Genomic DNA, 19,366 nt, shown 5'->3' with positions numbered 1-19,366 from the left:
TTACTCACTTGTCAGCAAACTGGGAACAAGATGTGTTTTATGAGCTGGGATAGCAGCAGTCAAAAAACAAACAAAACAATCTCAATACTATGGCCAACGTTTTAATTTTGTATACAGAAAATATGTTGTTGTGGGCTTGATGTCACTGTTCAGAGTATAGTTGTACAGGATGCTTTTGAAAAGTTTCTATTGTTTGTTGTAAGTTAGTACCTTCCCTACACACCTGGGGATGGATACGTATTATGCTCTGAACATGTGAATGGTAAACTAGTAGTTAAGTTAATAATTGAGATTTTTAGTGATTTTTTGGTTTTTTTTGTGGGGCTGTATTTAGAGACAGTTGTGTTTAGAGCTAAAGGCAAACAGAAACATGCTAACATGTTAAGCAGGTATAATGTTCACTATCTTAGTTTAGCATGTTAGCATGTTAATAGTTGCTTATTAGCACTAAACATAGGTGAGGCTAATGAGAATGTCAGCTTTGCAGAAATTTGGTCATAAACCAAAGTATTGGATTACTCCAAATGTTGACTGATGGTGGCGCTAGAATTAAAGTTAAGGGATCACCAAGTTATTACTCATCCTGAGAGTGACTTGAATGTTAATTCTAATTGAATTTCAGGGCAATTCATCCAATTCGTTGTTGAGACATCTCACTCAAAACCATAAACGTCAACCTCATGGTGGCACTAGAGGAAAAGAATCATACCGTTTCCACAATTGTGTTATTTCACTGTAACCTGTGTCAACACTTACCATTATGTATGTCCTTCATATCAAGATGAATGCTGGACATCAGAATACCCACAGCCTGTGAACGCTTGTTGCTCAAGAGCTTCACCACCTAAGAGTTGATGAGACAAAGAGATGTGAGTAGTCGGGTTATACAAGACCAAAGAGAAGAGGGATGTCAATGCTCCAAATACCGTGACATGCATACGCATACACACACATGCAGACACATTTAATAATTGACTGGAAACAAAAGGCAGGAACATTACTCCCCTTTGTCTATTTACATCAGAGGGAGGAAAACTTAGACTATTCACCCGCAAACATTATGAAAATTATAATGCTGTCTCGCTGAATAATGATGATTAACAATTTCTCATTTCCCTCCAATTCTCCACACATCCATCATCTTTCAGTCATGCAAATAAAAAAAATAAAAAAGCAACAAGAGGCATATTTGCTAAGTGGAGTATGATCACATGAACTCAAGTCCTGCGACTGATGAAACATATAGAGAATCCCTCTGGTTTTGGTTTTTATGGAATTATGCACAATGCAGGGATATAACTACAATGACTCCCAAGATCAAAACTGCTCCAAAAGCTGCAATATTAACAAATGTTAGCAGAATAATAATAGCTTCCACTTGTCAAACAGCCAGGAGTTGAATATCAAGCCAGTGTTGTTATTATGCATGAAAAACTGCATCCAAGGGGGCCATTATGAACCACAGCTCGCCTGAGTAAGCAGAAGTGTGCGCCGGGTAGCAAAGTGGTCAAGGGACAGGACAGGAAACCCGTAGCCTACTGCGATCCAGACAGAACGCTTCCATCTAAACCAGATCACAAAGACCACAGACCGCTCAAACACACAGGAAGTTATATCACCAAGCTCCATTTTCCCGGTTCGACCACAGCTTCAGGGGACAGGCCGTTCGAGATATGATGCCGAATGGCTTCCACAATGAGCCTGTGATAGCGAGTGTAGTGTAGCTGCCTAATGGCAGTGAAAAAATAAGTCATTCGTCATGTTTTATCAGCTGACCTGACTCTCCCAAATGTACAAACAGGTTTAACTTACATAAAACAGAGTTCAGTCGTTTACTACATAGCAGAGCTGCGTGATATTAGAGGATCGGTTTACCACTTTTTACATAAATCTAAAATGAAAGTTCCCTTGCAGTGTATCAGTAGTATTATTTCATAATGAAACACAGCTGGATCCATGAACCACTACAGTTATTGAAATTATTTTCGTGACGAACATTTTCAAGACAACAAAACAACCCTAAAAATCTCCTCTAATACATCGTCTTTCAACAATCTCATGAGATCCATGTGTCTAAGTTTTTGGTTTAAAGAAATATTTTAAGTCACATTAATTATATGTTGATCTTTTGATCCATTTATCATTTCAGGACTCACTTCAATATGGACTTTCATTAATCCCATACAGCTCTGAATCACATGTGAGGAACAAATCCCTGAAGTACAACTTCTCTCAAAAGAACATGAAAATAAAACAGTATACAAGTACACAGACCTCTAAATATATTTTAACTATACTCTCTTATCACCTGAGAGTCTGAACTGAGCAGTGGAGGTGAAAGCAACTGAGCTGAATCCACGTATTGATCGATCAACAGTCTGCACAACAACCAGTGATATTACCAATCTACTTCTGACCTGTCATGATTTGTTTAGATTGGGAAAGATTTTGTTGTGAGCCAAGCACTCCGGTTATGGTGGTTGTGGATGGAAAACTGAAGTCAGGAGGACACCTAACCTGAATATTAGCATTAATTTAATCAGAAGTGAAAAGGCACTTTGCATTTAAAAAAAACAAGCTTTAGTCAAAATAGTGAAGGACTGACCCTGAGTGGCAAGAAACAAAAAAATCTCGAACAGAGGCGAGCCACATAATGTAGCAGCATATTCTACGCCTACACTGCACCTCCATATGCAAAGGACAGCAGCATACACTGTAAGACAGCTCCTCTTTTAAACCTCTCTGCAGGCAGACAGACAGCAGGGTCAACACGTGACACTGGGTGTCAGCAGTAGTATTGCTTCACATCTGATACTGTTGTCAGCAGAGGTCTTTAAACTGGCCGAGCTCTGACGTCAAAGCTGCTCTCTAGTGGTAGCTCTGGAGAGGATGCTTGTCCCCTCTCATCAGCAAAACAGTTGAACTCAACACACAGGGGGATGGGAATAGCTGCAAGTAGTAGGAGATGGGATTGATCGTCTTGAGGCCTGGGACTGGTCCTCATGAGCTGGAAATGTCAAAGGTTGGCTCCAAATTGAGGTCAGTCGCGGTTCTATGTACTGCATGTTTTTATTTTTCTGTTATTGGCTTCAACATCACGTCATTGTTGTGCTGGAGATTTCAAGGGTTTTCAACCCACACCCACCTCAATTTGTCTCTTGTCTCTCACAATTTAGCAATACAACCACAACACGAGCTGCCTCGTGATGTGGTAGCTGACTTATTCAGAGCTCCATCAATCAGAACATCACATCAAGGAAAGTCTGTTTTAATAGAGAAGAGGACTCATTCTCGTTGTTCCCCATCTCCCTGCCTCGTGTCATCTCCTATATCTAGACACGCAGGTGTAGTGCTGCCCTGTGCAGAAGTGAATTCCCTCTATTGTGTCTCTCAGGTGTCGAAGAAACCATCTAACAGCTCTTGGATTGCAACATACTCGATGGCGGCTATTTTTGAAGTGTGTTTGAAAAGGAATTCCTGTGTGAAAGTGTGATTTTCTTGTGAAGTGCAAACTCATATATGTTATCTGCTGCTTCCCATCGCTGCTGACTTTTGTGCTCTATTGGATCAAAGCTGCCAGGTGAGTTATTTTCTCTCTTCTCTCCAATACATAAGGGCTTTAACTTACCAAGTTACCCCCTGGTATGTGTATATTCCTCATAAAAACATTGAAGAAGCTCATGCTTGGGGCTGTTGTGCAAGCGCATGCTACGTTTTCCTTATAGAGGACTCCCAGGACTCTTCACAGCTTGAAGATCAAATAATTCTCCAAAGTGTCACATTCAAGTGAACCCATGAACAGATTAAAACAATAGACACATAAAAGGCTGAGGATCATCAGGTCTCAGATATACAATTTGTGATACATTTCTTTGGGACAAGTACATTTACTCAAGTACTCTACTTAAGTACAATTTTGAGGCACTTGTACATGAGTATTTCTGTTTTCTGTTACTTGATTCTTCTACTCAACTGCATTTCTCAGGAAAATGCTTTACTTTTTACTCCACTACATTTATTTGAGAGTTATAATTAGTAGTTACTTTGGAGATTCAGATTTTACGTGAAAAAACATACAAGCTTATACGATTAAACCAGTGCATCTGAAAAAGGATCCACTAGTTGTACTATTATTAGTATTATTATTATTATATTAGGGTAGAGAAGTTCAACCATTGTTCGCAAGTCAAATTTTCATTCAAGTGGAACCTTTTTTGGAGAAGGTTTTATATTTTGGTGTTAAGTTTCAATTCATCATTTCCCATAAACTAAGAAGATTTCCCACCATGGTCCATGCCTGAGACCAACATCTCATCTCAGCAAAAGCTGTCTGGCTGACTCTGCTGGGTCTCAGTTAGAGGGGTGAAACGTTCTTCCCTGGTGCCAGATTATTTGTGATTTAGACACATAATTGGGGCAAATAGTACATTAACATATGAATCTTGACTAGAGCAGCTTTAAATCGTAGATCAAATGTTTGACTTGCAGATTGATGGAGCGACATAAAGGGCATTGGGGAGGCAAACAGTCTGACTATTAAACTAAGTCATACAGAAAGCACAATGGGAGGAACCACATCATGAAATACAGATCCCAGGCTTCTCCCTCCCTGCCTTTTTTCCTTCTCTCCCCTCTCTCTCTCTCAACAGTCATCACCGTCGTGAGGTTTCCCCACCGCACGCGAGACATTGGCTCGGTGCCACTGGATGGTCACGGGGGAGTCGGGTGGGAGCCAGAGCTCACACCACATAATAACTGTCTGGCTGTAGCAGTTCCTCCTGTCACTCAAAGCAACAGAGAAATGGAAAGGAAGGGGGCATCAGAGAGGAGTGAGAGTGAAGATGGGAAAAGCCCTGAAGAGTGTCATAATTGATGTCCCAGGGGGGTTTACACAGACGCACATTTGCATACATAAACAAATCAGATGTTGTATTCTGTGTGTATACTGTATATAGAGACAAACAGAAATGAACACACAAACAAACACACGACCATAAAACATGCTGTACCTGCTTGGCCTTGGACTTGCTGATTGTGTCTGAAATTGGCTTTTTCTTCTCCTTAACAGCACTTTTGGAGAATAGCTCCACAAATTCTTCAAAGTCCACAGTTGGTTCCTCGATTTTCTCCCACACTAGTGAGTCAAGGGGTCTAAAGATGAAGAAGAGAAGAGGAGGCAAAGAGGAAATATTTACAGTGCAAGTAGGCAAACTTGAATTTGCCATTTATTGTTTGAATAAGAACACTTTTATAGAGTTATTCATGTTCTTATTTCACCATACAGCTGTTTAATGAGTACTCATTTGTCATCTTTTGCAAAGTAAAAATCCAAAAGTCACACTTGTCAAATCCATCAGCCAACAAATTACATTAAGATTTCAGTATCAAGTTCCCTACTTGCGAGTAAATCAAGTAGTCTATTTTTAGACGTTTGTTCAACTACAATTTTCCAAGCCTTATTAAGGAAAGAAAACCTGGTTCAAGTCATTTCACTGCTGACCACAATGCCTGGACTGCATCACTTTCATTTTCCACAAGGTTAGCATCTCTATTGCCGTCACAGCGCGTGGTCGATCTTTATCTTAAGTGGACAAGCTTCCTCTCAATTCTCTACTGTTCAGAGAATACCTTTGTGCAAATGATCCATATCTATCTTCACTTTATACAGCATATCCTTACTTTTTAGCATGCAGCTGTATGCGTGTCCAGTAGAGTGGCTTCATTGGCTTGGGGGGCTCTATCACAGCCTTGGCAGAGGCAGCTTCCTGGGCCATCATGGAGGGCATGGGGCCTGGTGGTGGTGGAGGCCCAAAGCCTGGAGGTGGGGGTGGAGGAGGGGGGCCCATTCCAGGCGGAGGGGGTGGAGGAGGAGGGCCCATACCCGGCAGTGGAGGAGGTGGGGGTGGAGGTCCGAAACCAGGCGGTGGTGGAGGTGGGGGTGGAGGTCCAAAACCTGGTGGTGGAGGAGGAGGAGGAGGGGGAGGCGGTGGTGGACAAGGTCCAAACCCGGGTAAGGGCGGGGGAGGTGGTGGTGGAGGAGGAGGACCAGTGCCCCCTGGTAAAGGTGGTGGTGGAGGGGGAGGTGGAGGGGGGGGCGGAGGAGCTGGATGGCTGCTGCTCTGTTGCCTCTGCTGGCACGTGCAGACAAAGCTCTCTGTAGATTTGGGGATGGGGGATGAAACGGAAGAAGACACGCTGCCTGATCCTCCGTTGAAAGGCACGTCAAACTTAAACCCCTCCTCCACAGGCGAGGTCTGGACAGACACCTCCTGGCTCATCTTTCCCAATCTTCCTGCTCTCATCTGTGAGGCCTTGTGGTGGGCAGCACCCACAGCTCCCATATTATCCAAGCTGCCCTTTGCCAAGGAGGCCTGCTGGCCCTGCAACACAGCAATCTTAATCCGCAGGTCATCAATGGTCCTCTCCAGCTGAGGGATGAGACAGCTTTCATCCTCTGAGGACGACTGACCTGACTTCAACCTGCTGGATTCTGTCTGTCAGCGAACAAAAAAAAAGATTTTAACGTGCAACTACATGCAATAACATTAGGGTTCACAAATGAAAAGTGTAGAAAATAAAACTCATGAGTTTGTGCTTCGTGCTTTCCCTACATGAAGCCTTCTTTAAAGGCAGGTTGTCAAGCCTATCTTGTACTCTGAACGTTGAAAAGCAGACAACATTTACTGTAAATTCTTCATCATTCAATAAATTACGCTTTATAAACAGTAAAACACCCACAACTGAGGGAGCTCAATGACAGAGCTATGAGCTAAAGAAGGGTCAAGAAAGTCCATTATGTCTAGACTCCATCAGACCTCTGGCTCCAGACTGGTTATAGCAGGGGATGAGGGGATACCGAGAGATTTGACCCCAGAGACAGTGAGTCTCGTTGGGCCTCACATGGGGAGGGTCTGTGTCTGCTAGAAGACATTCCCCAGTTGTGGTCACATCGTTGAATCTTGAGGAGAATGTTCAGTCTGTATGGCCTTCCTAATTTGTTAACTCTTGTAGGAAACAGATTATCACAGAGGACTTCCCTAACAAGTCTTTCGAGACAAGCCTGACCTCTGGTGGACAAAGAACAATTTACAGTTGAGGCATTTAGCTGATGCAGGTGAGACTGAGCTTTACTGTATTCCTCAACACTTTGGCAGGTCTCACAGGTCATGTTGTTTCAGATTTCAAGATCAAATATGCATCAAATAAAAACCTTCACAACTGGATCCTTCAATGCCTGATAATCATGTATAGACACAATGGTTTGTATTTCAAAATATGCATTTTTCAGTGTCCCTTTTTCTACTCTTCATTCAAACTACAATTTCTAAATCACATTTTTTACTTTGTTTTCCCGAATCACTTCAAACGATTGTGAATAAACTTTGTAAATAAACAAAATATTAATTTAAGGAGGAGGCAGAGGAAAAGCATCTAAGTGTCAAATCAATCTTATAACCACATCATCCACTGGGTGTTCTGCACAGTATGAACAACCATTTAGTTGAGAGAACTGTGAGCATTCTATTGAAATGGTAATTTTTTAAAGGCTAAATCAAGTGTCAGCCTTCAAATACAAAAACCATTCATAATAGCACTGGATACAATGCATACATCAGCCAGTAAGATGTGTTTATGTCATGGTACTGAATGTATGATTTCAACACATAATATGATTTTGTAAAGATAACTGTTATGAATATAATGTTCTACTTTGCAAAAAACCTGTGAAGTTTTGCACTTGCCATCTGTGCGTTCTCATTTGTGTAGAGTTAAAATTAGAATAAGAATTAAAATAGGAGGTACAAACAAAAGGTCCACAAAAGTAAAAAAAAAAAAAGGAACAAAACAAATCCAAAAACATTATCTGCTTATCGAATATACTGCATTTATATAATAGGGTACCAGGAGGAAGATGCTCTCTGATGTTAGCAGTAAAACAAAAGGCTCTACAATAAATCAAGCATTATGCACAGAGTGTAGACAGGGCATACATAGTGTAAAATATTCATAGATGAGAGAGGAAGTAACCAACCTGAGAGTGTAGAACTCCTGGTGACTTGGCTGATGATTGATGCAAAGGAGATCTTGAGCTCTGGTCTCTGCCTGTGGTTCGCCCCCCATAGAGTTCCCACAGGTGAGAAGACACTGGCAGGCCTACAGACGCCCAGGTGTACAGCTGCTCCTCCTGCACACAGTTTAGAAAACAAAGTGCATATACTGTAGATGAGATCAGATGTTTGTGCTTAAAACTACTTGCTCCACCCAAGGACTAGTAACTACTGTATGTGGCATACCGTGTGAACACACTGTGGGATGCATCATAATTCAAGGTTAATAACATCCACTAGGGACATGAGTCATGTGGTAGCTCTTTCTGCAAGCTTCAAGTGAGGAAACACCATAACGTTTTTTTTTCCTTTTGCATAGCTAATGTAGCACAAACATGAGACTGTGAAAGCTAATTCTCAACCTCTAGTTTATTGTCTCAAAGCATCATATTGTTTACACAATTTAAAAAGGTACAATAATTAATGACTACTACTTTATGGGCTGAGCTGAATTTCTGGCTTTCAAAGTTAACGGTCCAGCCTGTATTTGTTTTTTCAACAAAAACTCCCCTGTTCCATCATGAAACATGATGTCTCCACTCGACATTACTAAATGATCTAGGGGTAGTGTTGGACCTCATTTATTAAAGGCTGAGCATCAATGGCAAGAGATAAAAACTGAGCCTAAGAACACATTGAAAGAATTATTCCTGCATTCTTTCTCCCCCTCCCTCTCTCTTCAAATGGTCACCTTCATAACATTTAGATGCAATACTGCCTTTTAAAGATGCCTTGATATGAAACCATAGAGCTTCTTTGGCAGCACAGAAGCACAGGCAACAGAACCATTCCACTATCACAGCTGCAGGTAGTCTGTGTATGTGTGTCTGTCAGTCTCCATAACGCAAGTGATCAAGTTATTCTCAGAAATTCTAGGTTTTCCTAAATACTTTGGTGCTTTCCATTTTCCCAATGCAACTGGCAGGTAGAGCTTCGTGCCATGCAGAGACAAACTACACTCTTATTGTATGTCTGTATTGTATTTCTATGATCAGGACCCAAGGAAGACTGTAACTGGAAGACAAGCAACCCATGTGCTTCTAATTGGGACCCTTGAATAAAAAATAAATAAACAATAAACATACTAATAGACCACAGTGTAAAGCAAAATAATGAAGAATTAGATCACATTAATCTGCTTAATTTGTGTCTAGACTTCATGTGTGAGAGCCAGAAACACACACAAGGTACAAAGCATGCCAGATTGATTGAAGCCCATGCCACTCATTAGTATTCATCCACTCAGCAGTGTTTTGCCAAGTGTAAAAGGGACGACACTTGATTTACAGAGTTCTTAGATACTCACCCTCCCCAAACCCCATTTTTAGACTGAATAAAGCTGATGGAGTATTTAATTTCAGGCGGTATGCAGAACAAGAAACAAACCACTCATACATTTGTTCACTCCACCAAAATACAGTAATGAAATTGGATACAATACCATATTTAGTTAGCAAAGTGGAGGAAAAATAGGATGGAAATAAAAGGAAAGGGAGATGGAGAAAGAGGACAGAGGTGACTGCATCACCTCTGTCCTCTCTTTCTCCATCTCCCAGTGATTAATTTCAAGACGGAATTTAACTGTAAAAGGAAAAGAATATAAAAGTTTGAGATATTAAAAGGGGTTTAAGTGAAAAGGTTGCAGAGACAGACTGTGATGATTCATTTTAAAAGGGAGATTAGCTGTAAGATAGAAAGCAATAACAATGAGATCTGTGCTCTCAATAGCGACAGCAAAGGTTGTTCTTGGTCAAACTGAATAATACAGGACTCCAGGCCAAGCCCCAGACTAAAGTAGGCAGAGAGTGGGCACTGAAAAAAAACAAAAAATAAAAAGGGAGGCCAGGGGTCCAATCCTGTCCAATCCTGACATGGTGAGCTTTTTTCAAGGGAAGAGCAGCCTGGGCCCAAGGCACGTGGAGTAGTTGCATAACATGGTCAGCAGATGGTCTACGCAAGCACAGATGTGTATGTGTGTGTGTGTGTGTGTGTGTATTTGTGTGTGAGTGTGTGACTGAGTGAGTGTCAGAGGGACTGCTATTAATCCAGCCATGCGAGGAAATGCCTGAACATGTATGGGTGTCTCAGGCTGTCCCTTTGTATTATATGAGTGCACATGTGGCAGAGTTGTACATAAAAAGAAAGGGCTCTGCATTTGTGGCCTATTGTGACTGCACACCAAACAAGCAGAGGAGGATGTGATTATATTTGAGAGATCTGCATTTCTGCACAAAACAGCTTTAGAGCATGCATGCTCTGGTGACTAACCCTGCCTTTGTCTGCGTGTATTTAGTTCTTTGTGTTTAGGTATGCACATTGTACCTTTATGTGCATATGAGCATGTACAGTGTATGTCCATGCATGTGCATGTGCATCTGTGGGGGAGGTGCATTGTGCAGCTAGAGACCAACACTAATCTCTTCACATTCTTTGGTATTCAACAGACAAAATAAAAAGACAAGCTAGCAGCTCTAACATGGTCATAATGCTAACCTGTTAATGTTTAGTAGGTAATGTTTACTATGATCACCATCTTAGTTTAGCATGTCACCATGCTAACATTTGCTAATTAGCACAAAGTACAGCTGAGGCTGTTGGGAATGTTATTAGTTTTGCAGGTATTTGGTCATAAACCAAAGTATTGGACAAATACAATTTTTCATGGCAATCCAACCAGTAGTTGTAGATATTTCAGTCTTGACCAAAGTGCTACACTGGTAACGTGGGTAAAAATGAGGTTAAAAAAAAGATAATTAAACTCGTCTCAACGTCTCACAATGAAATAGGACAACTCATTTCATTGTCTTCTCTGAGACATAAAGACACAGACATACTGAGCAGCCATACTTAACCACACGGTTTATGTAAAACAGGATTAAACAGACACACATTGAAGATAGCGTTTCTAAAAAACATACGACAATTTATTTTGTACATCATTTTTAACTCAAACCTGCTGTATACCAACATGAAGTTAGAGCCACAAGGGGAACTTGATAGAAATGGCTTTGACAGTGGCTGTTATGAACTGTGCAGGGGAATGTGATGCACATGAGATTAGGTCTGACCAAAGCATTACTGGAATGGAGAATTAAAGATTCATGAAATCAACTTTCACATGGTCACCCTGTCTGCATGCACCACTGCTCTTCAGATAATGAAATGTCTCTGGGATGAATCACCGTAACACAGCAACAAATATGGAAACACAGATTGGATAAGCTTTGCATCACTCTATATGCTGTACATGAACTGGGGGCTGCAAATCGCTTTGTGCTACGTTCCTTGAGTACTTCATCTGATCTGCACATGCTCTCTTTTGCATACCAGCAAATATTATATTCTTCAGGCAATGAATTGGTATGGAAAGGTAACGTGACAGAGCCCTTTGTCCTGCAGCCCTTGGGACAATCACTAACAAGATGCATCACAGCTTGGTAAGGTCAATCAAAATTGGAGCTGTGGTGCTGCAGATATTGCCTCTCAAAGGTGGTAAAAATCAATGCTGTCTCAGAAGGTCACATACCCATTCCTCTAGTTCTAATGTGTGGTGAACGAAAATCTTAGCGGAGTCTGTTAAGGTTTGGGCCAAGCTGATGGAAGGCAGGTATGTCATAATTTTTTGTAAAACAACCGCGATGACAGGGAAGACAAAGGTCTTACATTAAAGACTGCCGAGGCAGGGTTGTCACCATGGAGCTCTGCGGTGCTGTCGCTGAAGGGGTGCAGCAGACTCTGGACCAACATTCGGTGACACAATTCCTTCGCCTCCTCTTCTGTAGACCCGTCTCCATGATTCATGCACAGCAAGTCCAACAGAGTGCGACCTGAGAACAGAGGAGAAGTGCAAGAACGTAAGTGGCCTGGAGAATACAGAGATCCATTTTCTATCCTGGAGAAGGATGTTCAGATAAAGGAATCCTGATTCTGAACTCTATATTACTTCGTTTTAGATATCATAACGAGGTGAGCCAAGAAGGGAACTTATTCTGACCAAAGAGTTGAAAAGAGAGTCTCAGTTTCAGACGCGATAATTAAACACCTACAGGTGCAAACTCTATTCACACCATTTACACGTGGGTGACAAGAAAGATGGTGTTAATTGTGCAGTGCAAAGTATGAACAAATGCTAAAGTATATTCAGTGTACAAGTCAACAGTACATCTAATAATATCACACTTTTTTAACTATTATTTTCTTTTTAATTAGCGGTGCAAGTACTTCATATGACTAAAAAGTGTGTTTTGGGTGTTTGAGAAGAAACACGTGGCTTAACCTCGGTGTGGTTGTAGGATTATCAATTCTACTTTTGAATATAATACATGAAAAAAACAGCAGATTGTCTCTGTCTTGGTAATCAGGCAAAGAATAAAGACATTCTTTGTCATGGAACCAAAGTATGAAAGAAAAGCGACTTTGAGTTGTGAGAAATAATCCCTGAGGTCATCTGGATCCCAGATAAAGAAGAATCTTGTTTCTTGATGATGGCAGGAGCAGAAGTAATCGTTTGTGGATGGAAAAAAATATTGACTATGTGACATCAACAGAGGATGTGGATTTAAAAGACAACACAGCTCTACTACTTCTGAAAATCCACCCATGACACACTGTGCAGTCAGATGTCGATGTTGTTAGCTTTAAAACCATGTGATAAAGCAGACAGCATCGAATGAATTAACAAAGTCCTATGACTCATGGTCTTGTGGACACTGATTTGAGTGCTTTGAGTCCAGTATGACAAACACTAATGAAGGCTAATGCTGTAAATTGATTGTGTTTCATAAATTATGTGATGAAATGCAACATCCAGATTTAAAGCAGTTCAGGTTCAAGCATTTAAATCCAGAATTTGTGTCATCAATCTCAGGGAATGTGCTGTCATGTGTATGACAGTCACAGTAAATCAGCGTTTTTCTCTGCTGTCCTCTTTCCTCTCTGTCTTCCCACTCCCTCCTAAAGGCCCAATGTGACCCGGAAAGCTGAATTTGATCGATGTCACATGCACTGAGTTTGTGAGTGAAATAACCTTTCAAGTCTTTGTGAATAAAAACAGGACAGCATGCTGTACGTCCTACAATTACAATTATGCCAGATGGGCCAAATGTTGACTTTAATGGGGATTGGAGATACAGTGTACCTCCATTGTTTGGCTACAGTAAATTCACCTGACGAAATGCGAATGGATCTCATATCATGACTTATTTTTGTCATGCAGATAAACTGTCACTTGGGTTTAGCATCCACACGTGTGCACTGAGTGTGTGTTTCTGTGTGTGTGTGTGTTTTTGTCTGGAATCAGAGGAGGCATCGCCTTGGGTGGGTGGCAGTGTTGTCATTCGGTCGTCTGATTTATGAGCACAGGCGCAGACAGTGGAGAGCAGCTGAGCTCTTGAAAGGCACCACATCAGAAAGGAGGACAGAGTGGCATTGTTTTATTAGAAAGAGGCATTTGTTCTGAAGACACTTCTCAATAAAGAAACCCCTCTGTTTCATTATGGTTTTCATGAGCTATTGTACTTTTAAATCATAACTTTACTATTCCCGCTGCGATCATTTGTATAATGTGATCATTTGTAAGTCATTAGAATTTAAAATCACTAAGCAATTACAATACTCATTTCACAATACCTCTGCATAATAACCTAATCTCAAAGAGGACGGGGCGTGGAGCCAAACAAATAGGAGTCACATCCGGCCTACTGGGGATTCCCACCAACAACAGTAATAAATTATATTCTAAATAAAATATTTTAATGGAAGGAATCTTTGTTTTCCTCTGATCCATTGCTTGGTCAGGAAATGGTTGCTTCTGTTAGAGCACAGGAGTCAATAAAAGGAATGACAATCTTCTACCACATTAAATAGTAGGTCTGGTGAAGTTCTATATTTTTCTCATTGTCCCATGAAAATACCCAAATCAATAATTTATTGATCCTGCAAACAAGTGTGACTTATAAGTTATTATTATTATTATTATTATTATTATTAACTAAAGCCTAGTGTAGGTTTATTCCTCTGTGCTGTAGGCCTCCATTGCTGTCAAAAAACATTAATGAATCACACTAATGCACTGGGTGACATATCCCTTCATTACTATGAATGTGGCAACAGTTTATTTTTATTCATTTTCCCACATACACAAGCTGTGGCTGAAAATAGTCTGCAGCAAATGCGCTATTTACTCCTGTTTGAGTAACATTTGCTGAAAACCACAGTGCCCAGCTGTTTTAGGAAACTACTTAGTGTTTTGTTTTTTAAATGAGACTACATATGTTTAATGGTTTATGTCAGAACAAATGGAGTTGGAGTTTCACAGATAGGCTAAGGAAATTGACGAGAGAGGGACTAACATATTGCTGGTTTTGGTCTTTTTATGGGATTTGTTGACAACAAGAAAATTATATAATATTGCCAGCCTTGTTGTTCATGTCTGATGTATATGTAAATTCATGCAAACACTTAAGTATAATACGGGCTTCAGCTAACAATATATAAATACAGGTTTTGTTTCATATTGTTGGGCTGCAACTTAAACCTGCCAGATGTCTTCAGTCAGGAAGAATTCTTAATCCTTCTTCTCTGCCTCTTCTGTCATTACAGACCTCCTGGTTTCTATCCATTCATATTTTACACATCCCTGTATCCGATTGGTTCAAAATGTAACAGGCTACTCCCTCCAGGATCACGCCATCCTGTCAAGAGGCCCAAAAATACCTCCTGTTCCCTCTAACCTTAATAGGAAGTCATCACTAGTCACTGTGATCTTTATTAACCAAATGACCCACATCTGTAGATCATAAAGTTGATATCAACATCTAACCACCACTATTGGCATCTCAATGCCATTCAGAATCAGTATAATGATGGCCAAGATGTGGGGTTATGTTGCTAATGGATTATGGGATTATTTTCCATAATCAGGCATTAATCAGAGATGGAGTCTACACCAAAAGTCTAATCTCTGTTTTGTTAAAAGCACATCATATCTGTCTGAGCTTTATGTGTGTCAACAGTTCAGTTACCTGTGTTATATGTGACTCACCAGAGAAGACATCCAGGTAGGGTACTGCGGCAGTGGAGGTCTGCCGTCCATGTGCTCTCCTGGAGCCCAGTGTCCAGTAAGTCCCACCTGTGTAACTCTTCTCTTCTTTGGTCTCCTGCTCTGAGAATTTGGCCCAGCCACCCTGCCTTCCTCTTAGCACATCCATCTCTGTGGACCAGTCTGCAGACACACCGATGGGCCCAGCAATGGAGCAGGACCTCTGCTTGTGCCTCCTAAAGCCCTTGGCCCTGCTGGACTCCGCTGAAGCAGTGGTGGCATCTGTTTTCCTGGGCACATGGGGGCTGGTAATGGGGGAGCTAATTGGAGAGGTGAGCTGCCTGGTGGTGGTCTTAACATAGGAGGGGTGGACCGGAGGGTAGAGTTTAACAGTGGAAGGGGAGATGGAGGACGTTCGTCGAGGCTGAGAAACAGGGGGGCTGTCTGTTATTAGCTGGCTAATAGACAAACTGCTCTTCCTCCTTTTCAGGGACAGGAAGTCCCGTTTCCCAGTTTCCTCTTCCTCCTCCCTCTCCATAGACAGATCCATGCTGCTCGCACTCTTGTGACACCCCATCGGCCCTGCCCCTGCCACCACGGGATCCAAGCGGACACATGGCACACATGTGTTTTTGCTCGGTGCAGACAGATGATCTTGAAGCTGCTGTGGGTGCAGAACCGGGCTCTCCAGGTCATCCTGGGGCTCCTCAGCACTCTCATACGAGGTGGTGGTGGCTGTAGTGTCAGGGAAGCTATACGTGCTGTTGGTCTTTGGGAAGAGGCTGCCACTGCTTCTCTCTGTGTCTGGGGCTGAAGATGATCTGGACCCTGGACCAGATGAATTTCTTGATATGGGTAGGACACGGCTTTCGTTCTCTAATTCCTTGTTCTCTCTGCTTACTTCCTGAGGTACACATTCACTACCAACAGGGGGAGAGAAAACTTCCTTATCCAGATTAAATAGCTGGTGAGACATTACTTTCTCAGGGGCTTTGTTCCCCTCAAAGGTCGACCCTTCAGATAAGTGGCCTGCCACCATTTCCAGCACCCCGTCACTGGACACACACTGGTCTCTTATGGCCTGTTGGATGTCAGAGAGCAGGTCTTCATTTTCAGCTGCTGCTGAGTGAAAACTGTAGAGGTCAGCATCCGACCCCGAGCTTGTCTTCCGGCCAATCTCATCCACCACAGATTGGTGACTGTCTGAGGTCAAATGGCTTAGATCCCCCTCGACATCTGATAGCATGCCCATCTCATCAGCTGACAGGCTCGCCTCTGCACCGGGCTTGAGCCCTGCTTTGCCAGAGTGTGCTGACCTCCCATCTTCCAACATGTCATCCTTAGACAACCCTTTCGCCTTTGATAAACTCTTCCTGATCTTCATGCTGGAAAACACAGAACCCTTCGACTCTGACTTTGATTTCTTCCTACCACTATGTTCTCCTCCTCCTTTACTTACCTTATTATTTGACTTTCTAGATTTTTTGTCCACTTCCCTCTCATCAGCATCACCATCACCGGAGACATCTCCTGCTGCTCCACCACTTCCTCCTCCTCCTTTCTTCTGCTTTGCTTCCTGGTTCCCCATGTTCCTGAGCAGGCGGACACCCTTGGCTAACAGCCCATGCTGCTGGGGTCGAGGCTGGGCATGCTGGGCTTCCTCCTGGGCTGCTACTGATGCTGGTCCTCTGTTGGTCGGAGCCCTTTCAGAGCTGCCTAATCCCTGCTGTCTGCCCACCACAGTTAAAGGCAGCTGTGAGAATGATGCTGCCTCCCCCAGCGCCGCTGATGCTGATGATGAAAGGAGGAGGAGACTGGCACTGACAGCCGCGGGCTCACTACCACTCACTCTTTGCCCCCCCCTCCTCCCCTGCTCAGCCTCTGTGACTCTCTGATCCTTCCTCTCTTTTTGCCCCTCCTTTCTATCCCCATCTGCTCCTGCACGCTCGGCTGTCTTGCATAACGGGCTGCTGGTGGAGCGAGCAAGGCGCTGATGCTCTGGAGTGTGTTGCCCTTGTCCATTTTCGATCGATGAGGAAAGAAGTGGCTTAGGATTCTGCTGCTGATGCTCTGAAATGCTCTGTTGTTGTTGGTGCTGATTAAAGAGTGAGTGCTGTTGTTTACGGAGGATGTTGGTAACGCTGCTCTTCCTCCTGCCTTTGAAAGTGGAAGTGAAGAAACTCTCTTTCAGAAAGGGCACTTGGGTCTCCACTGTCTTAATAGTCTGCATCCTGACCACTTTGGCTTCATCCAGAAAGGAGACAATCTAGACAGGCTGAGGTAAAAGGAAAATAACACGTTAAAATCCCACTGATTCATTTTATATTCAAGCTTAGCTGAGGAGAGGCAATCTGAGCTCAGTGGAGTTGAACATAAGGGCAAGCTGACATAAGAAGTCTTATGTCTCTTGTTGCCATGCAGTGTGTACATGTTTGTTTATAGTGATCATGAATTGTTTTCTCTTGTTTTGATTGTTCCTTCAAATTCTTGAAAAAAAAACAACATCCATTTCAGACTCTAAAAACTGAACTATAGATGGAAACTATAATTTCCACTGTATGTTTTTGCACTTTGTTAGAATGTATGTGTCCATTACTTGTATGGTTGTTTTGATTTCTCAGACACAGATATCTGGATTGATTCAAGAAAAGCTAGATTGCGAATCATGTGACACTACTGGTGACAGCAAGAGAGCGAGCGAGCTGAAATGATTAGCCATTTAAGCAATTAGTCAATCTGCAGAAAATTAAATGACAACCGATCTACAGAAAATTAACCAGAAACTATTTTGATACTCAATTAATAGTTGTCATTTTTAAGTAAAAACTTTGACATTTTATAGATTAAACCAATATTCAATTAATTGTTAATTGGTTTAGGCACTATTATAATTATATAGCAAATATCAATTAAAATCTGATTGTACCAAAATTATTTCACTAATTCAGAATTGTTGAAACTACAATTTGTTGATAAAATGTTCTCATGTGATACATATGTCTACAGTTGAAGACACAGTACAGTATTATCATTATTGCAAAGCATATCATTTAAACACATCTCAGTGGACATTTATTTAATTGTGTGTGTGGGCCTGCATCAAGGCATACCTGAGGACTGATTAATGCCTATGGGTGTGGTACAGACAAAGTTGAGACATTTAACACTAATGATAAAGATTCCCTTTCTTACTTCAACAGTCAAAAACATGTGGTTTAAAGAAATAATGCAAATTAAGCGAGTGAAGCCGATTACACAGAAATAAATAAGCACATTCTTGAAATGAGGATCCTAATTTAAATAAAAACATATTTACCAGAAATTACCAGCTCTCACATTCATTAAAGTTTGTTTGTCCAAACAACTGAATAACTAATAAAAGTGTCTTCTTCTTGAGTACTTCAGAACATGTTGGTCTGTTCTTGGTAAAAACAACACACATTACGTCATCACTTTGCAACAGTCAAATTTGCAACCTTTGTGTTCAAATTTAACAATACATGAAATGTTAAAAAAAAAAACTGTGGATAAGCCTCTTAGTTAGATATCTTTAAAGTTATATTATAAATGACAGTGTACTTGCCTGACTGGTGGATTCTCTTCTGTGGATCAGCACTGACTGAAGAAAACACAAATGGGTGTTTGTGTTCGCCTATGAGCCGCTCCTCAGCCATGGGTCACATGAAGTTGGTATTTTCCTCATCACATGGCTGGTCTCCTTGGCCATCTCCCATTAGCACTGTCTGAGACTCCTCTCACTAACTTCATCAAGCCTCATCATGGGAACATACAGAACTGTGCAACGGTCAAAGACCACTTGTCTTTTTATTCAGTTTCTGGTTAAAATGAGACACTCTGTGCTACTGCTGTGGTAGCATCACACAGTGAAGCAAGAATCATATTTAACAGAAATGTATACAAAAGCTTCCGCTTCCACACATAATATCAAGTCGATCAGTACTTTCTGCTTCTGGTTTGGTGCACCCTGGTGCCACTTTTAAGTCCATCCCTCCAATCAAGAAATTAGTTTCAGCTGTGTCCTCCTAACATAAGCCGTCACCAGACATGTCAGTGACTATAATCGCTAATCTAAACAACCACAGGTTTGTGAAGAGAGAGGATAAAAGATCATTCAAGTACAAAGAGAACATTAAAGTCATAGGGGGAAAAGAAAAAAACAATAATTCTACAAACTAAAAGATTATCGCAAAATTAAAAA

At 41.6% G+C, this 19,366-nt stretch overlaps 1 protein-coding gene across 1 annotated transcript in view; it reads right to left on the bottom strand.

Annotated features, from left to right (window-relative positions):
* fmn2a (formin 2a) overlaps window positions 1-17,377 on the bottom strand; it is a 35,651-nt gene extending 18,274 nt beyond the window's left edge. Inside the window, exons 1-6 of the mRNA XM_070916364.1 lie at window positions 15,151-17,377; window positions 11,772-11,935; window positions 8,033-8,185; window positions 5,680-6,494; window positions 5,010-5,151; window positions 757-844 (exon numbers count right to left, since the gene is read on the bottom strand). Coding sequence (XP_070772465.1) covers window positions 757-844; window positions 5,010-5,151; window positions 5,680-6,494; window positions 8,033-8,185; window positions 11,772-11,935; window positions 15,151-17,377 — 3,589 coding nt within the window. The remainder of the gene's footprint in view (window positions 1-756; window positions 845-5,009; window positions 5,152-5,679; window positions 6,495-8,032; window positions 8,186-11,771; window positions 11,936-15,150) is intronic.
* Between the last annotated feature and the right edge of the window lie 1,989 nt (window positions 17,378-19,366).

Source organism: Enoplosus armatus, chromosome 12 (assembly GCF_043641665.1).
Source record: "Enoplosus armatus isolate fEnoArm2 chromosome 12, fEnoArm2.hap1, whole genome shotgun sequence".
NCBI classification, from domain to species: domain Eukaryota; kingdom Metazoa; phylum Chordata; class Actinopteri; order Centrarchiformes; family Enoplosidae; genus Enoplosus; species Enoplosus armatus.
This window is presented reverse-complemented; position numbering and strand designations above follow the sequence as displayed.